The sequence below is a fragment of the Amblyomma mixtum genome, chromosome 2, assembly GCF_055824585.1.
Source record: "Amblyomma mixtum isolate Tamu chromosome 2, ASM5582458v1, whole genome shotgun sequence".
NCBI classification, from domain to species: domain Eukaryota; kingdom Metazoa; phylum Arthropoda; class Arachnida; order Ixodida; family Ixodidae; genus Amblyomma; species Amblyomma mixtum.
In genome coordinates this window covers 46,562,666-46,578,455 of record NC_143013.1, presented here as the reverse complement: position 1 = coordinate 46,578,455, position 15,790 = coordinate 46,562,666, and the positions used below count along the sequence as shown (strand labels likewise).

The following is a 15,790-nucleotide window of genomic DNA, read 5'->3' as shown; positions in this document are numbered from 1 at the left end:
TCGGGCGCCTATATACTATTTCAGCGCCGCACGTACGGCGACGACTCTCATGTCCGGAAAATTAGGATCAGCCCAGCTTATGCTTCTGATAGCTCTGTTATAGCTCTGTAGCTTTTTAAGGGGAGAAAAAGGCTTATGGATGAGGTGAACTCAAACCACATTTCTTATGGTTAGGTTAGGCTAGGTTAGGTTAGGTTAGGTTAGGTTAGGTTAGGTTAGATTAGGTTAGGTTAGGTTAGGTTAGGTTAGGTTAGGTTAGGTTAGGTTAGGTTAGTAGGTTAGGTTAGGTTAGGTTAGGTTAGGTTTCACGAGCGACAGAGTTGCCGGAATCAGAGCTGCGTGCTGTGGCACGTTGCAGGAGCAACACAATTCGACGGGTGGGCGTTCGTCTGCACGAGCCATAACTCAACTCGTCGCCTCCATGCTCGTCGCAGTGAGTTCCGTGATGAGCCCTACTATCCTGACACGCAGATTATCGGCTGCCCCGTGCCTCGACTTTATACACAGACCAGCGCGTCAAATTCACACCCGCTGCTGACCCAAAAGACGCGGGTTCGATCCCGGCCGCGGCGGCTAGAATTTCTTTGGAGGAGAAATTCTAGAGGCCCGTGTACTGTGCGATGTCAGTGCACGTTGAAGATCCCCAGGTGGTCGAAATTTCCGGAGCCCTCCACTACGGCGTCTCTCATAGCCTTAGTCGCTTTGGGACGTTAAACCCCATAAACCAAACCAAACCAAATTCACACCCATAAGGGAAGGTGGAAGGATCGAGGCGAAAGGGATTAAATTCAACCACCATCATAGCAGACGGGTGTTGTTTCACCTCCATTTAAATGTGTGTTTTCTTCTTTCAAATGATGCATTAGACATTAGAATACATGGATCACCGGGGCGGTTTCGCCTACAACCGATATATAATTTATAATTGGATTTCTTCTCTCATGTTGTTTCGGTTTCGGTTTCATCAACCGAACAATGGCTGTGACGTGAATTTAGGTCACGTGATGGACAAAAAAACGGCAATTTAAACGCTAATACACAATTTTAACCAACTGGAGCATTTAAATCAACTTTAATAAATAGCTATAATTACAACAAACGGCATATCAGCAGCTATATTGCAGTTTTTTTTTGTGTCTCACGTGACCATACATATCACAGCCATTGGTCGGCTGATGAAACCGAAACCGAAACATCGTCAAGAAGAAGTTCGATTATAAATTATTTAGCGGTCGCAGACAAATACCACTGGGTGCTTCGTGTATACCAATGTCTAGCACGTCATTTGAAAGAAGAAAACACGGAAGCAAAAATTTTGTGTCTATAGTCCTTTAAAGATCCCCAGGTGGTAAAAATTAATACGGAGCCCTCCTTATGGCACCTCTTTCACTCCCACCTTCTTCCCTGCCCTTACAGCGCGTTTCGGGTGTCCATCGAGGTATGTTCCTTTCCTCAAAAACCAATTTTCAATTTCTTTTTAAGCCTGGTTATGCAAGCGAAAGTGACGCTTCGGCCTATTGCTGCAGTGGCGCGCACCAGCCACAACGTTGTCAGCGCTAACGCATGCTGCCCACATGTCTCTTTCACCGCCGCCGCATACCGGTGTCCACTGACCCAGGGAGCTAGATATCCTTCCTTTCCTCAAAATCATCGAAGTCTAGAACGTTGTCAACGCCAACGAAAACAATGAACGCCGGCTGCATATTGCTTGAGTGCGGCGTTTCTGCCACAACGTTGCCAATGCCAGAGTCCTTCAATGCCAATGCCAACGCACGCAGCGCACATCTGTCACAAATACCTCAAACAAATGTGGTATAAAACAATTCTGAGGTGTCCACTGGTTCAGGGGGCCGGTTATGCGCCTTTCCTTTGCTTTCGAAGCTTTCATCGGTTCCGGCTGCCCGTTTAGCGCGTTTACGCTCCCTATCGATTGCTAAACCCCTCGCATGGTTGGCAATGTCGACCGGATGATCAGACTCGGCCCGACGTCTGCGAGTAGCCACTAGCGGGGACGTCGGCTCCGGCTGACTTGCTTCCTGTTCATGGTCATTCGTTTAGACGCAGTGAAATTGGCGCCGCTAGGCTACTAAAGCTTTCGCGTTTATAAGTAGTCATTGTTGCAGACGCGATCAAGAGGCCCGCCGCGGTGGTTGGCGTGAGCCAATGCGCTTCGCGAATTTGCGCGCGCTCCTCACAGGGATCTTTCGTTTTTTGTTATTTTCACGTGCCTTCTTCCTAGAGTTCATAACGAAAACCATCTCCCCCCTGTACAGTCGTCCGGCCTGCAGCAGCTGATGAGGGACGAAGTGTACGAGCACTCGCTGCCTCGGCCCCTGCACGTCCAGATCGTCATCTCCCTCGTCACGTCGGTCATGTGCGAGCTTTGCCAGAACACGGTTGTGGTCGCCATCTTCTCCCCTTACGTCGCCCATCTGGTGAGCGAAACGTCGCGCACTGTTCTAGAACGCTCGGAGTCAGTTCAGTCACGAAACAGGTTGTTGGGCGTGGGCATTCCTCCATGGTTTCCCGAGGGGGAGTCCCATGTACACAGTGCTTTTTGTTTTTGTTGAAAGAAAGAGCGAACCTTCTCGATTCAAGTTCCTCGTTAATGCGGACGGGACCGCAGCCACGTTGGCATTTGAATTTTTTTTTCTTACGCTTGCTGTACTTTAGCATTTACTTCTGTTCTTTTCGCGCCTTGCACGTAGAGTGTACTATTTTTCCTTTCCGTTATGCCTAATCGTTTGCTTTAAACCTATAATGGTATTATATTGTTTTCTGTTGCTTGCTTCTTTATTTACTGTCGGACTTATTTTTTTTCCATCGTATGCCTAACCTGTTTATTGTTCCTTTGCTTTCCTTATACATGTTTTCTTTCTACACTGAACCCCCCTATGTAGTACTCTCGAACGAGGGCATTTAAGGGGAATTTTGAATTAATGAGTAACGAAATTATCACGTGGTATTTGCCTACCACCGCTAAATAGCTTAAAATTGAATTTATTTTCTCATGCTGCTTCAGTTTCGGTTTCTTCAACCGAACGATGGCTCTGACAAGGCACGAAAAAAACGGAAATACAAACGCTGATACGTATTTTCAATTCGCTGCAACTCTAAAACCAGCCTACTTGAAGAGCTGGATGGCGACAAACGATGTATCAGCAATTATATTGCCGCCTTTTTTACAAGCCTCCTGTGTCCTAAAGACCAAGTACACGTTACAGTCATCGTTTGTTTGCGGAAACCGAAACCAAAATACGGTAGTAGGCGAATATCAGAGTGGTGTCCATGTATAATAATGTCTAAGGTTTAGGTTTATGGGCGTTTAACGTCCCGAAGTGACTCGGGCTATGAGGGACGACGTAGTGAAGGGCTCCAAAAATGTTAACCACCTGGACACTGATATCGCACAGTACATGGGCAACACGGGCCTCTAGAATTCCGCCTCCATCGAAATTCGACCGCCGCGGCCAGGGTCGAAACCACGTTTTTTGTCAGCAGCCAAGCGCCATAACCACTGAGCCACCGCCGCGGGCAATAATGTCAAACGATTAATAACCCACGACGCTGTTGTGCCTAGTATTGGAAGTGGGTCGAGGCTATGAATGTCAGGGGATACGAATACGAAGGGGATACGAGGGAATACGAATCAAGCTACGTACTGCAAGGATCTGGGAAGCATTTTTTGACCTCCTCTTGCGATGATTGAAAATGCCAGGACATAACGACCCAAGCAACCACAGATATCCGTCGGACGTACGAGCTAGATACGAACGTCCTTTGCCGAGATCGGACGTCCATCGGACGTACGAACACAATCCGATTTCGGATATCCGTATTCGTACATCCGCCGGACGTACGGACAGTGTCCACTTTTGTATATCCGCATGAGAGACGAGGTGGACGTCCGAAGGATGTAAGGTCGAGTATTTTCCCAGGCCATGAGTATGGACGTTTTTTATTTCACAGAAAATTCGAGTCTTTCGTGTATGTATACCGTTTTATTTGCATCAGTTGAAGGGTTTGACGCGAAGACGTTTGTAAATTGGTACGATTCCACACCATAATTCCACTCCTACCTGCAGTGCAAGAGCCGCCAACGAGCTAAATTTATCTAAGAGGAGAAGCAGGTGTTGCAGAATTTTGCAAGAACTCAATGACTAGTTTTATATTTATAAACCTTCTACAAATTAGAGGAGTTGCGCGACATGTCCACTGTTTTGCTAGCTAAACTTGCCATTGAAACCATGCATCAAAACCCCCGTGCATTCTGCTATCACCATCATCATAGATGTCAGTTCGCAGTCAGACCAATCCAATCCATCAGTACGGCTCCGTAGCGCTGCTGTTGATATATCGCGTAGTGTTGTCGCGCAGATCTTTATAGCTCTGTTATTATAAAATGTGGCTTTGTTCGGTCTGTGGACGAAAGTTGTATGTAACTGAAGCAATTCGAAAGATACGGGAAGCGCCTGAAGCTCTTCTGGAACACCGGAATCCCGTACTGCGTCGACCTTGGTGTAAAGAAGGCTTAGCGCACATGTTATTGCCTACGAAGGTATGTATCCAGTACACTTCTTGGAACTTTGCTTCTAGGACAATGCAGCATGCTCATATAACATTCGTTCACAGGACAATGGGAGCAGTAAGCGCGAGGAGATGGCTTCCCCAAGTGTGTGCTGTTCTCACACTTTCGGGAGCCTACATCACACAGCTGCGGGAGCCCTCAACTCGCGCGACTAATTCCCACTCCTCTTCAAAGTTGCGGGACGGAGTGTTTTCGCATCTTGTTAATTTTTAAGGCATCGCTTTGTTCACTGTGCCTATATAAAGAGTGACAACGCGCGAAAGGCAGACCATAGGAAGCACGTGAGGTCGCAGTGGTTCGCAACGGAAGCTTTGCGGCTTTCTGTGCACAGTCGCGTACAGTGCTGCGCAGGTTAGTGCCCTAAGGCCAAAGAAAATAAATAAAGAACAGATACATTGTCAAATATGGTGTGGAAAAGTGAGAGCTGTTATTCCCTTATACTTATTGAGGTGTTTGTTAAAGTGCATTGTCTGTTATACTTGCAGCATTAAACACTTCTATTAGTTGGTTCCAATGTTTTTACTTGGGCTACTGCATTGTGCCATTTGTTTCACATGACTGATGTTTGCCGCGTTATTTTTTATTTCAGAAATCCTGTGGGTGGGAAGATTACGGATGTATGTCCCAAGCTTGCCACATTTGAAGAGTCACATTTAAGAAATTTTCTGAATGTAACCCATTGCTCTGCTGATGTATCATCAACCACAATAAAATATGCGTGCTATGCATCAAATTGTTTTGGTTTTATTGCATTGCGCGGAGTGAAAGAAGCACGCATGCACCATATATGCGAATATTCGAGAAAGATCCGCCAATGGACGTACTGAACTGGACGTCCGTCGTCGGGCGAACCGTATACCTTTGGCCACCTTTCGGACGGCCGACGGACGTCTACCGGCTGTTTGCGGATGTTCAGCGGACGTACAGAACATCCGAAATAGACCTCTGTCGGCCGTCCGAAGGATATCGGTGGTTGCTTGGGGAGGAAATGGGTCTGAGTATTAGAGTGGTTTTTAGCGCATATACTTATGCCTGATTGAATCTGTGCAGCTGATCGAAGCCATTTCTGTTTCCTTTTGTATTTTTGAAGGCCGACATTATGCAAGTGCACCCACTATACTTTGTTCTCGCCGTGTACCACGCTGGAACGTTATCCATTATGTACCCACGTTCCTGCGTCTGCAACGAGATCGTCTATGCAGAGAAGTTTATCAGGACAACTGACATGGTTTGTTACACACTATAAAGCCTCCTTGTCGCATTTTTTTTTATTCATATACAACTTTTTGTAATACTGTCACTTTATTACAGGCTGTTCCTGGACTGGTCATCAAGCTACTGGGAATATTTACAAGTCTCGTTTCTATTAACACATCTGGATACTACCTTTTCAACATGGCTGTGCCGCCACTGCGTGTTCCTCATGAGCCTCATGATTTATACCCTTGACAAACGCTGAAGCAGAAGCCCCACAACGTTTCTGAACCGCTCTCAATTCACTCCACGGCGAACACAGAAATATAAAAAAAAACCATTTACAATTTTTTAAAAGAAAACTGTCTCTCTACTAGCGCCACCTATTTACTACGCTATCTTGCGCATTCTCTTTAGTGGCACAGTTCATTTCTCTTATTGAAAAAGATAGAGACTGAGGACGCTCCTGACGTCTGACCGTTTGGCAAGGCGTAGTGGACTGGTGAAAGCGACTAATTATTGGTTGTGTGGTCCTGCTGACGCCACATTTGTTCGTTTAATTACAGTATTCAGCCGTTTATATGGCCTCGGCGTTGTTCGCATGCACAAGATGCAACGCACGTCATCCTTTCGAAGAACTTTCTCAAGGGCAGCAGCTTTGTAAAGTAGGTGAACAGTGCTCTAGTTTCTTGTTCTTAGAACCACTGTATGCAAACTTGCCGAGCGATACTGCATATAGTCTGCCACAAGGGCAAGGGAACGTTGTTTCAAAGGAGCGGGTCCTTGGGATGCAGTCTCTTGATTTCACATTAGGCTTAATGCTGGTGCAACCAGGTAACGCTAGCGGATGCACCTCAATTTATTTTCCTTGAGTGCCAGGAGAAACCATGGTTCTGCTTCGTGTGTTGCGTATTTGCGTGTTTTGGCCTGATTATTACTGATGAAGTGCTGTTGTTGAAGGCTTGCGACTCTTCTATACCGTTTGCGTAATACCATGTTATGTGGTTAGCTGCGACAGTGCTGTTACAGCGCCCGAGTTCTTTTCTCTCTAGTCGTATGTAACAGTAAGGACGAGGTGCTACAAATTCTGCATATCGTTTGGAGGGCGCGGTATGTATACAAGCCAAGTTACCTTGGACAACTCGCTTCCGCAAGTTTGACGCAGATGAGTCATAATGGCCGCTCTCCTGCGGCACTTCGAGTTTCCGGTGATGGGCCGTCCGGTAGCCAGCTGCCTTTAACGTAGAAATCGGCGAAGAAGCGATCTGAGGCTTCAGTTAACATAGCATTGTATTGCGCTTTGCTGAGGGGCAAGCTCGCCTGAAACGTAGGATTGCTGTCGCTTAGTTACGTAATGTGCTTACTCGCATCGAGTAAGGCCAGCGGAAGGCTGCACATTGCAGTAGTTGCACCGTGCTGTGTGAAACTCGGTCAACCGATATCTCAGCTTGCATTTTTCGTTTATTCACCTGCGCTGCGATTTATTTTGTCGGTGCAATTCAGGCCGACAGTCCGCCGTGCAGTCTGCGAGGCAGCTTCATTCTTTTATAATCCTTATGTAATTGCTAGGAGAAAAAAAACAAACAAACTTTGAACGTTCCTTGGGGATAATGCTTTTCATTTGTTGGTTTACTTAGTTTTCCTGAAATTGAAAACATATTGAAGAACCTTGTGGTCTATTCGGGAGCATTCTTTTTTTTTTGTGTCCTGGTTTTGATAGGTTTGATTCATCAGTAGTGGCCATATTTTAGTGGACCAAGTAGGATACTGAACTGCTTCATCTTTAGCTCTCAGTATAGCGGTTGAAAGCAATCAACAACTGTGCTGATGTGTTGTTTAAGCATCCTGCTGATATTTTCTTGAAGCTTTGGCAATAGAGGCGCATCTCCCTGTGGCAAGAGAGTACTCCCCAGTGACTCACCCCAGCTGGGGTTTCTTGGGAGAGCTGGGGTCGGTCACTTTGTTCCTAGGATTGGAGGGTATGGTGAAGGTTACGGAGGCTGCCCCGATGAAGAAAGGGTGAGATGTGTCCCAGAGTAGGTGAAGGGAGTTTGGGGGAACACCATCAGTGTTTGTTGATCATGAGCCGGTGCAAAGGTTCTCTGCTTAGGGGCAGCACTATATCTGCACACAGTAGAATTTAGGACTGTGGTGCAGGTGTGCTCGTGCACTGGAGAATCAAGGGATCAGGTGCAGTGCACCATGAACTGGGGCAGGAGGTGCAGCAAACCCTGCATAATTAAACTGTATGCTACAGTATGTGTACAGGGGCTGCAGCGATGGGCAGTGATAAGTTTGTATAGCATGGGGCTTTTCGCCGTTTCAGTAAGCCTGAATGATTTTATGTTGGACTCTCAGCTCCGAGCAGTTGAAACTTCGGCTACAGAAAGTAATGGATGAAAATAATTGGGCTTGTATTGGAACTGCTTATGATGAGTATCATTTTGAGTGCTAACTTTCTCGGCAATCCTGAAGAAACAATATTTGCTGCATAAAAGATTCGCTGTATTCTTTGCTAGCCATTGTAGTTGTATATGGAATGTTAACGTTAGCAAAACTGGTACATGGTTTGCCCACTGTTGTTAGCACTTGTGGCGGTAAGGTGCGCCTGTTTTCGGTCTTTGCTTCGGTGGTGTGGTCGGTACTGTCCCATTTGTACCAAAGGCCTTCAATGGACAGTCTACACATGCTCTAGGAAAGGAAAAAAAAAAAAATCCGTAGTCTGTCTTATCGTCAGGAGTAGGTGTATGCATGAAACACATTGCAGCGAAGACGCAGCACATTGTCGGATGTTCGACCCAAAAGACGCTGGTTCGATCCTGGCCGCGGCGGCGGAATTCTGATGGAGGCGAAATTCCAGCGGCCCCTGTACTGTGCGATGTCAGTGCACGTTAAAGAACCCCAGGTGGTCGAAATTTCTGGAGCCCTTCACTACGGCGTTCTTCATAGCCTGAATTGCTTTGGGACATTAAACCCCCCCAAAAACCATTCTAGAATGCCTAATAGACGGCAGTGGCTACACTCAGCCAGGTCCTCTGTCTGCTGGATGGGCCCCTACCCTCTTTTGTTCAACATGGGCAGTGTACATGGTCTCAGTGGTTCCCTCCATGGTTTGAAGAGGCACTTACATCAACCGCTTCTCTTCCATCTGAACAGCCCAGTTGGTACCCGTGCTTGCTGCCGCATTTAGCCCCTTTTATTTTTCACACTAGTCGGTGCTCTCAGCGTACCTCATGCTTTTCATGGCTTAACGTACCGTAGCGCTTGCTTGCTCATCTTTGCCTTTAAAGGTGCAGTAAGGAGGATTTTGAGTTAATCTTCTTATCGCTGGACCTACACACTCCTAGCATCCTTAGAAACTTGAAGTTGTTCTGTGTGGCTGATTTCCCTATTCGGATTAAATGTCTCAACTCCTGCCTTTTTCTTTAACTCGCTCTGGAGAGTAGGAGGAGTCAACCAGCATGTTTGCCCTGGGGAAAAGTACGCACGGAGTGCCTTTCAGTCAATCGCATGGCAGCGTGCTGCTCTGCCATTGGCAAAGTAATACGCTGAATGATTCTCAAAAATGCGCGAGTTGCTGGCTGGACTGTTCTGCCAGAGCAGATGGTCAGGTGCATCGCCCTACAGCAGCAGACGAGGAGAAAACAGTCCCGAAGCACTTGCTTCTGGCTTGTTATTTCAGTTCACTCACCACCAAACATGTCGTGTTTTTATCCAAACTGTGACTTATGTCGTTTCCAGAAAGAGTTAAACCACTTTGTGTGTGTTAACAGATTATGGTATTTTCACTGGCCATCGCAGAGTTATGGGGTTGAGTCTGGCAAAAGCAAATAAACCACAGGTATTCTGATCTTACACGGGCTCAGTTTGCAGCTATGTTGCCTGCAACGAACTGTTTATTAACAGAAACCCCCCCAAAAAAAAACAAAATAAAAGTGAGACCGCTCTGTAGTGCACCTTTTGATGACAAATATGGCCACCTTCATGTGAAGGGTAACATAGGCAAGCCTTTCTCTCTCAACTGCCTCCATTGCATGGCCACGGTAGCAGCAATACTGCCTCTGAGCATTGGGAAGTACAGAACTAACGGATGAAAAATAAGGAAAATGATTTACAGCAGTGGCATGAGAGACTCCCATCCAGAGCACATAGCGAGAGGTTGCAGTATGTGGCTGAGGTGTCTAAGGTGTCGGGGAAACAAAGCTCCCCTGTTTGCGGCAGTGCTGGTTTGGAACCTGTTTGTGGCCAAAGTATTTTTTTTTTCTGCTGGATACCATTTAAAAATAGGAGATTTCGGGACTGTTCAGTGATTTCATGTTTGACTTTAGATTCACTGCGGTTTCCATACGATGTTCGCCTGAATTTGCCGAGAATGGGACCTAAATGCATTTCGTGCCCCCCATAAATAATGGGACTCATTTGGCTGCATTGCAGAAGCAGACATTGCATTGGCTCACTTGTTTGAGGCAGTGTTGCTATCGTGCAAGCCTCTGTGGTGAGCTTTCTGGACACGTTGAGTCTCCTCTCCTGCTTCCCAGGGCTTGTTGCTCTGCCTCATGGTAGTATCTTCCACAGCATGCTGTTGAGAACACACTGCCTTTTCCCAAGCCATCAGTGATGGCGCTGTGGTTTAGACCCCATGTGTGATGCTTATATCGCAACCGTACCCTTTGCAACTCGTTGGTACCTGATAGGATAGTGTCTGGCCGAAATTCAAAACAGAACAAAAATACAGCCAGGAGGAAAAGAAACCAACACCGCCAGCAACCCTGCTCGGCAGCTCAGTGTCCAATTAACAGCACACCAAGGCCCACCATAGATATAGGTGACGCAGGTACCTCATCGCCATGCTTACTTCCCCAAAACTGAGCGCATGGCGCCCTCATGAGGCGCATGTCGCGACCGTACCCTTTGCAACTCGTTGGTACCTGATAGGATAGTGTCTGGCCGAAATGCAGACAGACAAAACAAAAATACAGCCAGGAGGAAAAGAAACCAACACCGCCAGCAACCCTGCTCGGCAGCTCAGTGTCCAACTAACAGCACACCAAGGCCGACCGTAGATCTAGGTGACGCAGGGACCTCATCGCCATGCTTACTTTCCCAAAACTGAGCGCATGGCGCCCTCATGAGGCGCATATTGCAACCGTACCCTTTGCAACTCGTTGGTACCTGATAGGATAGTGTCTGGCCAACAAAAATACAGCCAGGAGGAAAAGAAACCAACACCGCCAGCAACCCTGCTCGGCAGCTCAGTGTCCAATTAACAGCACACCAAGGCCCACCATAGATCTAGGTGACGCAGGGACCTCATCGCCATGCTCACTTTACCAAAACTGAGCGCATGGCGCCCTCACGAGGCGGAGTCCAGCACAGCTGAGGACAAGGTGCACTACAGTCTGTGTCTGTCCAGCGCACTTCACACATTCTACAAGTCAGCTGCAGTCCAATGTTCTGAGAGCCCTATTGCAGGTCCCATGGAAAAGGCTGCTAGCTATGATGTTCAGTGGTATGGATGCAGTGGAGATGAACTGCAAAGCCTGATTGATGAGTTAGACAGGCAGAGCGGAACGGTGGGTCTAAAAATTAACTTGTAGAAGACCAAAGTATAATGTTCCAACAGTCTTGAAGGGAACAGCAGTTCACAGTTGATAGTGAGGTGCTGGAAGTGGTAAGGCAATACATCTGCTTAGGGCAGGTGGTGACCACTGATCCAGATCATGAGAGAGAAATGACTAGAATAAGAATGGGGTGGAGCGCGTCTAGCAGGTTCTCAGGTCATGAATGGCGCCTGATCTGTCCGTTCCGCCAGGGGTTCGACTCCCAGGTGTGGATATAAATTTGATTTCTTTTTTTCGCTGTTGCTCGCCAATGGCAAAAGATCCAAAGATGGCAAAATTCTTGGTTGGTGTTGGTGAGCGTATGAGTGCTTTCACATTAAAATAATTTAGCATTAGTTATAGCTGTCCATGATGGGCGGAGTCCTGAGCTGACCTCAGTGGTGAAGCACTAGCAGCACACAGAATTATACCGGGTGTTTCAGCGAACACTTTCAAAAATTTTCAAAAATAGGCTTTTTGGGATAAAAATTTGGCTTTTGTGGCATAGTATTACCAGTGTTGGGGGACAGCAGAAAACCGGTGAATCATCTTTAGTAAACTGGGTAACTAATTTTTAATAATTTCATAACTAGTAGAGTTAGGCACCTAATTGCAATTAGATTTGTAGCCGGTCATTAGTAGTAGCCATATCAGTTCTTAGAATTTCAAGAACTCGATTATTCTTCGCTGTGGCTCGACAAAATTTGGCTTTTTCGACCAGTCGCGAGCACTGGAAGGGTAGCTTTGCCTGCATGCTTTCGAAAGCACATGTATTTTTCACGATGCAGCTAAGCTAAGTAATGCAGCTAAGCGCGTTGCTTGCCTCTAGTTCACTTCCACGGAGGTACTTTTATATGATTGGTTTGGTTTTGTGGGGTTTAACGTCCCAAAGCGACTAAGGCTATGAGAGACGCCGTAGTGAAGGGCTCCGGAAGTTTGGACCACCTGGGGTTCTTTAACGTGCACTGACATCGCACAGTACACGGGCCTCTAGAATTTCTCCTCCAAAGAAATTCTAGCCGCCGCGGCCGGGATCGAACCCGCGTCTTTTGGGTCAGCAGCCGAGCACCATAGCTACTGAGCCACCGCGGCGGCTACTTTTATATGAATATGGGTGTAATGCAGTGGTAATGAAATTGCTGCGTTACCCTTTTACCCTGCAGAAATTTGAAAACACCGTCAATTTGAAAGAAGTGAGACAATTTCAGTTCCTGAAATTTCCTGAAGAACTACGAGAAATTCTTTATTTGTGAGATTTTACTAGAGTTCCCTGAAGATGGAAAAATTCCGCGAATGGAACAACACTGATTACTGGCCTTTAAAGCAGTATGGACACCAAATTTTGGTGGCTTGTTTTCTTTGTAATGGTGCATAAGACTGTGCACCACGTGACATTCTCGTGTTTTTTTGGTTTTAGCAGCTGAATGATAGTTGTGATGGTGAAGTTCTGTACAGGTCACGTGTGGCATAAAACTGCGATATAATTGCACCTTCTTTGTTCGGTGTCATTAAATCTCTTTAGACAGCCTAGTTCAAGCTTAGTGTGAAATGAAAACTGATTATCATGCTCACAGTTGCCTCAGGTGGAGCTGTTTGCATCATCAGTATTGTCATTCGCAGAGGCCTTTGTGTGGCCGCTTGCATGTAGAACGACATTGAAGGAGGAGACATGCCCAATCTTTGTTCACACATTGTTTGCAGCGAAAGCTGTAAATAGCTTTCTGCAGGCCATTCAGTAGGTAGCCTAATGTGTTATGAGTAATGCGTTCACTCCCGTCGATGGGAAAGAGTGAAAGCGAAGAACGAGTGCCGCCGATTGCTATGGCACCATCTGAGCGGAGTGCCACTGAGGAGGATAGACAAAGCCAGTTTAGCTGTAGCTGGCTTAACGAGGAGGAAAGGAAACTCATAGAACTTTACCGTGGGGGCAGGCAGGAAGGTCAGAGTGAAAGAAGAAAGCGGTGACGCAGCTTGCCAAGGCTCTGGCGGCTTGCTCATCACGGAGGCAGGGGAGATGGAGAAGCTAATGTGGTGGCTGAACGAGGGGAAGAGGGGGATTGCTTGACACGGCACTGGGGCGTATCGCATAACAGCAGCCACAGCAGCCACATGAGGCTTGCGAACATCGCAAGGAACCTGCCGTCCAGTTCAGTTCTGCGTTGATGAGGTGCGAAGAAGAGGAGACCACGATGGATGCTTGCAAAAAGTGTGTGCCATGGGATGCTCTTTGATTCGCCATGCTTGCAGAAGTGAATATTGTCCATTGGAATTGGATATTGTCCGAAATGGAAACCCCCGTGCCTTGACTGTGAGAAGAGGACCAGCATGGCGTTTCAGTGACCACCAGCTGCCATCGTGGAAGTGTGTGTGGTGTATGTGTGCTCATTTGTGGTTTACAGGAGACTCCGGAGTGGGTTGGTTGTGCACCTTCCGTAACAGTTTGGTGTGTTACCTGGACACCACTGTTTGTGCCAAGCTTCACCTGTGCTATTCATGAAGATAACAGACTTCAGCCACTCGCACTGGTCTCTCTGAGCGGCCAATGCATTTGCCCCTGTGGCTGAGCACTTGATGTTGTCCTCTTTACCCCGTGATTAAATGAGATCTGAAGGAGTTTGTGCCGCAGGCCTCAATGTTTGCTCTGTTTTGTGGGGCGAGTGAAGCTCGTATGAACAAGCGAGCACACCACATGATACGACCTTGCATGCCTAATTGTACTACTCGTCAACTGCATTTGTGCCCAGCTTTGGAATGCATGTGCTACATGCAAGCAGGAAGTGAATGTATTAATTGCTTAATGCTGCTACCTTATAATGTGCCTTGTTTGAAGCCTGCAGCATCAGTGTCATAACATGCTGTGGTGATGCCAGGAAATGATGGAACATTTCACATGATCTTTAAATTCATTCAGTACTATCAAAATCCAGTACTAAAATTTTATTGCTTAAAATGACATTCTCATATTCTCATTGCTTTGAGTTGGAAAGGTTGCTGTTAACTTTTCCCAAGTTGGCTTGCTACTCAGATATCCCTTTACTATGGCATGCCTTGCAGACCAAAGCGTTCATTTGGGGCATGAAAACCTATTCACCTTTCAAGTATTGGTGAAAATGTTGCTTGTCGCTGCAAGAATATCGAGAGTGTTTGACAGAGCTCTTGCCCAAATTATTTGGAAAGTGTTCTCATTTGCCCTATTAAAGACAGTGGCATACATTTAATTTGTGAACTTTTGTCTTCATTAAATTACAAATGGCAGTTTGAATGCTATCATGCGGCTCTCCATGAATGATGTTAAAACTTGGGGCATTGGGCACGTAATGTCTTGTTCTTGTTGCCATGTGACAAGTGTATTGTGCCTTTGGACAATAGCTCGCTACAGTTGCCTTCAGTGCATGTCTCTTGTCTCTTCCTTTGTGTCATTGAAAGAGGTGGTTTCACTCCTTGTGTGGATGAATTATGTACCTGTAGCACCCAGTACATGTGAAAGCAACTATGCTTCCATGTTTCCATGGAAGGGTTGTGAAATTGGGGACAAAAGGGGTGGTCACGTTTGAGAAATATCCCAACAAATTTCAGTTTTTACACAGTCAATTGTACACAGTTGTGGTCGAAATTTCCGGAGCCCTCCACTACGGCGTCTCTCATAGCCTTAGTCGCTTTGGAACGTTAAACCCCCTAAACCTAAACCTAAACCTAAAACATCCAGACTGCACTAGAAGGTTCCTGGAGCGCTACGAAACCTGTAGGCACACTTCACGATAATGCAAAAGTTGCTGGCATGTTATGTATTCCATGATTCGTTGCACTGCACTTTGCTGACATATTTGGCTTATTTCTAATCAGTGGAACATTTCACGTCTCTCAATAAGGTTAGTGATTACTGGAGTCCATGCGTAAAGGTTGTGTTGCATTTGGCGGCACTGTTGGAGTTTCACATTCTCAGTCAGTATGATAATGACTCCATTCCAGTTGTATTTCTTTTCACCCTCGGTTTTGCTGGGACCTGCTACAGAATGGTATTGTGCCAGCTGTGGTTGCCAGTGCTTGTTCAGGGTTGCTGATGTTGCAGCGTTCAATATTTTCATGAACTCTCTCAGCTTGCATTTTCACTGCATTTTCAAACCCAGTGACTCAAAACACGATGCATGCTGTGCAGATAGTGTAGCAAGTTCTGTAAATGTGTGGTGTACAGTGCACACACAATTTGTGTAGTATGCACATTGCACGATAGTGTAGCAAGTTCTGTAAATGTGTGGTGTACAGTGCACACACAATTTGTGTAGTATGCACATTGCACAGATTATTTGCTGCAAAGCAAAACACCTTGTGTTCAGAGGCTGCAATGCCCTTGGAACTGGTCATGCTACGAAAACTTAAGTGTTTGTAGTGAATGTATTTGGTGGGAAAC

The 15,790-nt window shown here is 46.4% G+C and overlaps 1 protein-coding gene and 1 pseudogene across 2 annotated transcripts in view; both read left to right on the top strand.

The window, feature by feature from the left end:
- LOC149359221 (Na(+)/citrate cotransporter-like) overlaps positions 1-6,047 on the top strand; it is a 29,904-nt pseudogene extending 23,857 nt beyond the window's left edge. The window contains exons 11-13 of the transcript XR_016288766.1: positions 2,274-2,435; positions 5,679-5,816; positions 5,900-6,047. The product of XR_016288766.1 is annotated as a Na(+)/citrate cotransporter-like (transcript). The remainder of the gene's footprint in view (positions 1-2,273; positions 2,436-5,678; positions 5,817-5,899) is intronic.
- A 142-nt stretch (positions 6,048-6,189) lies between these two features.
- Positions 6,190-15,790, top strand: part of LOC149359220 (protein FAM76B-like) — a 31,802-nt gene continuing 22,201 nt past the window's right edge. The window contains exon 1 of the mRNA XM_089571497.1: positions 6,190-6,447. Within this exon, the coding sequence (XP_089427623.1) occupies positions 6,364-6,447 (84 nt within the window). The 5' untranslated portion in view covers positions 6,190-6,363. The remainder of the gene's footprint in view (positions 6,448-15,790) is intronic.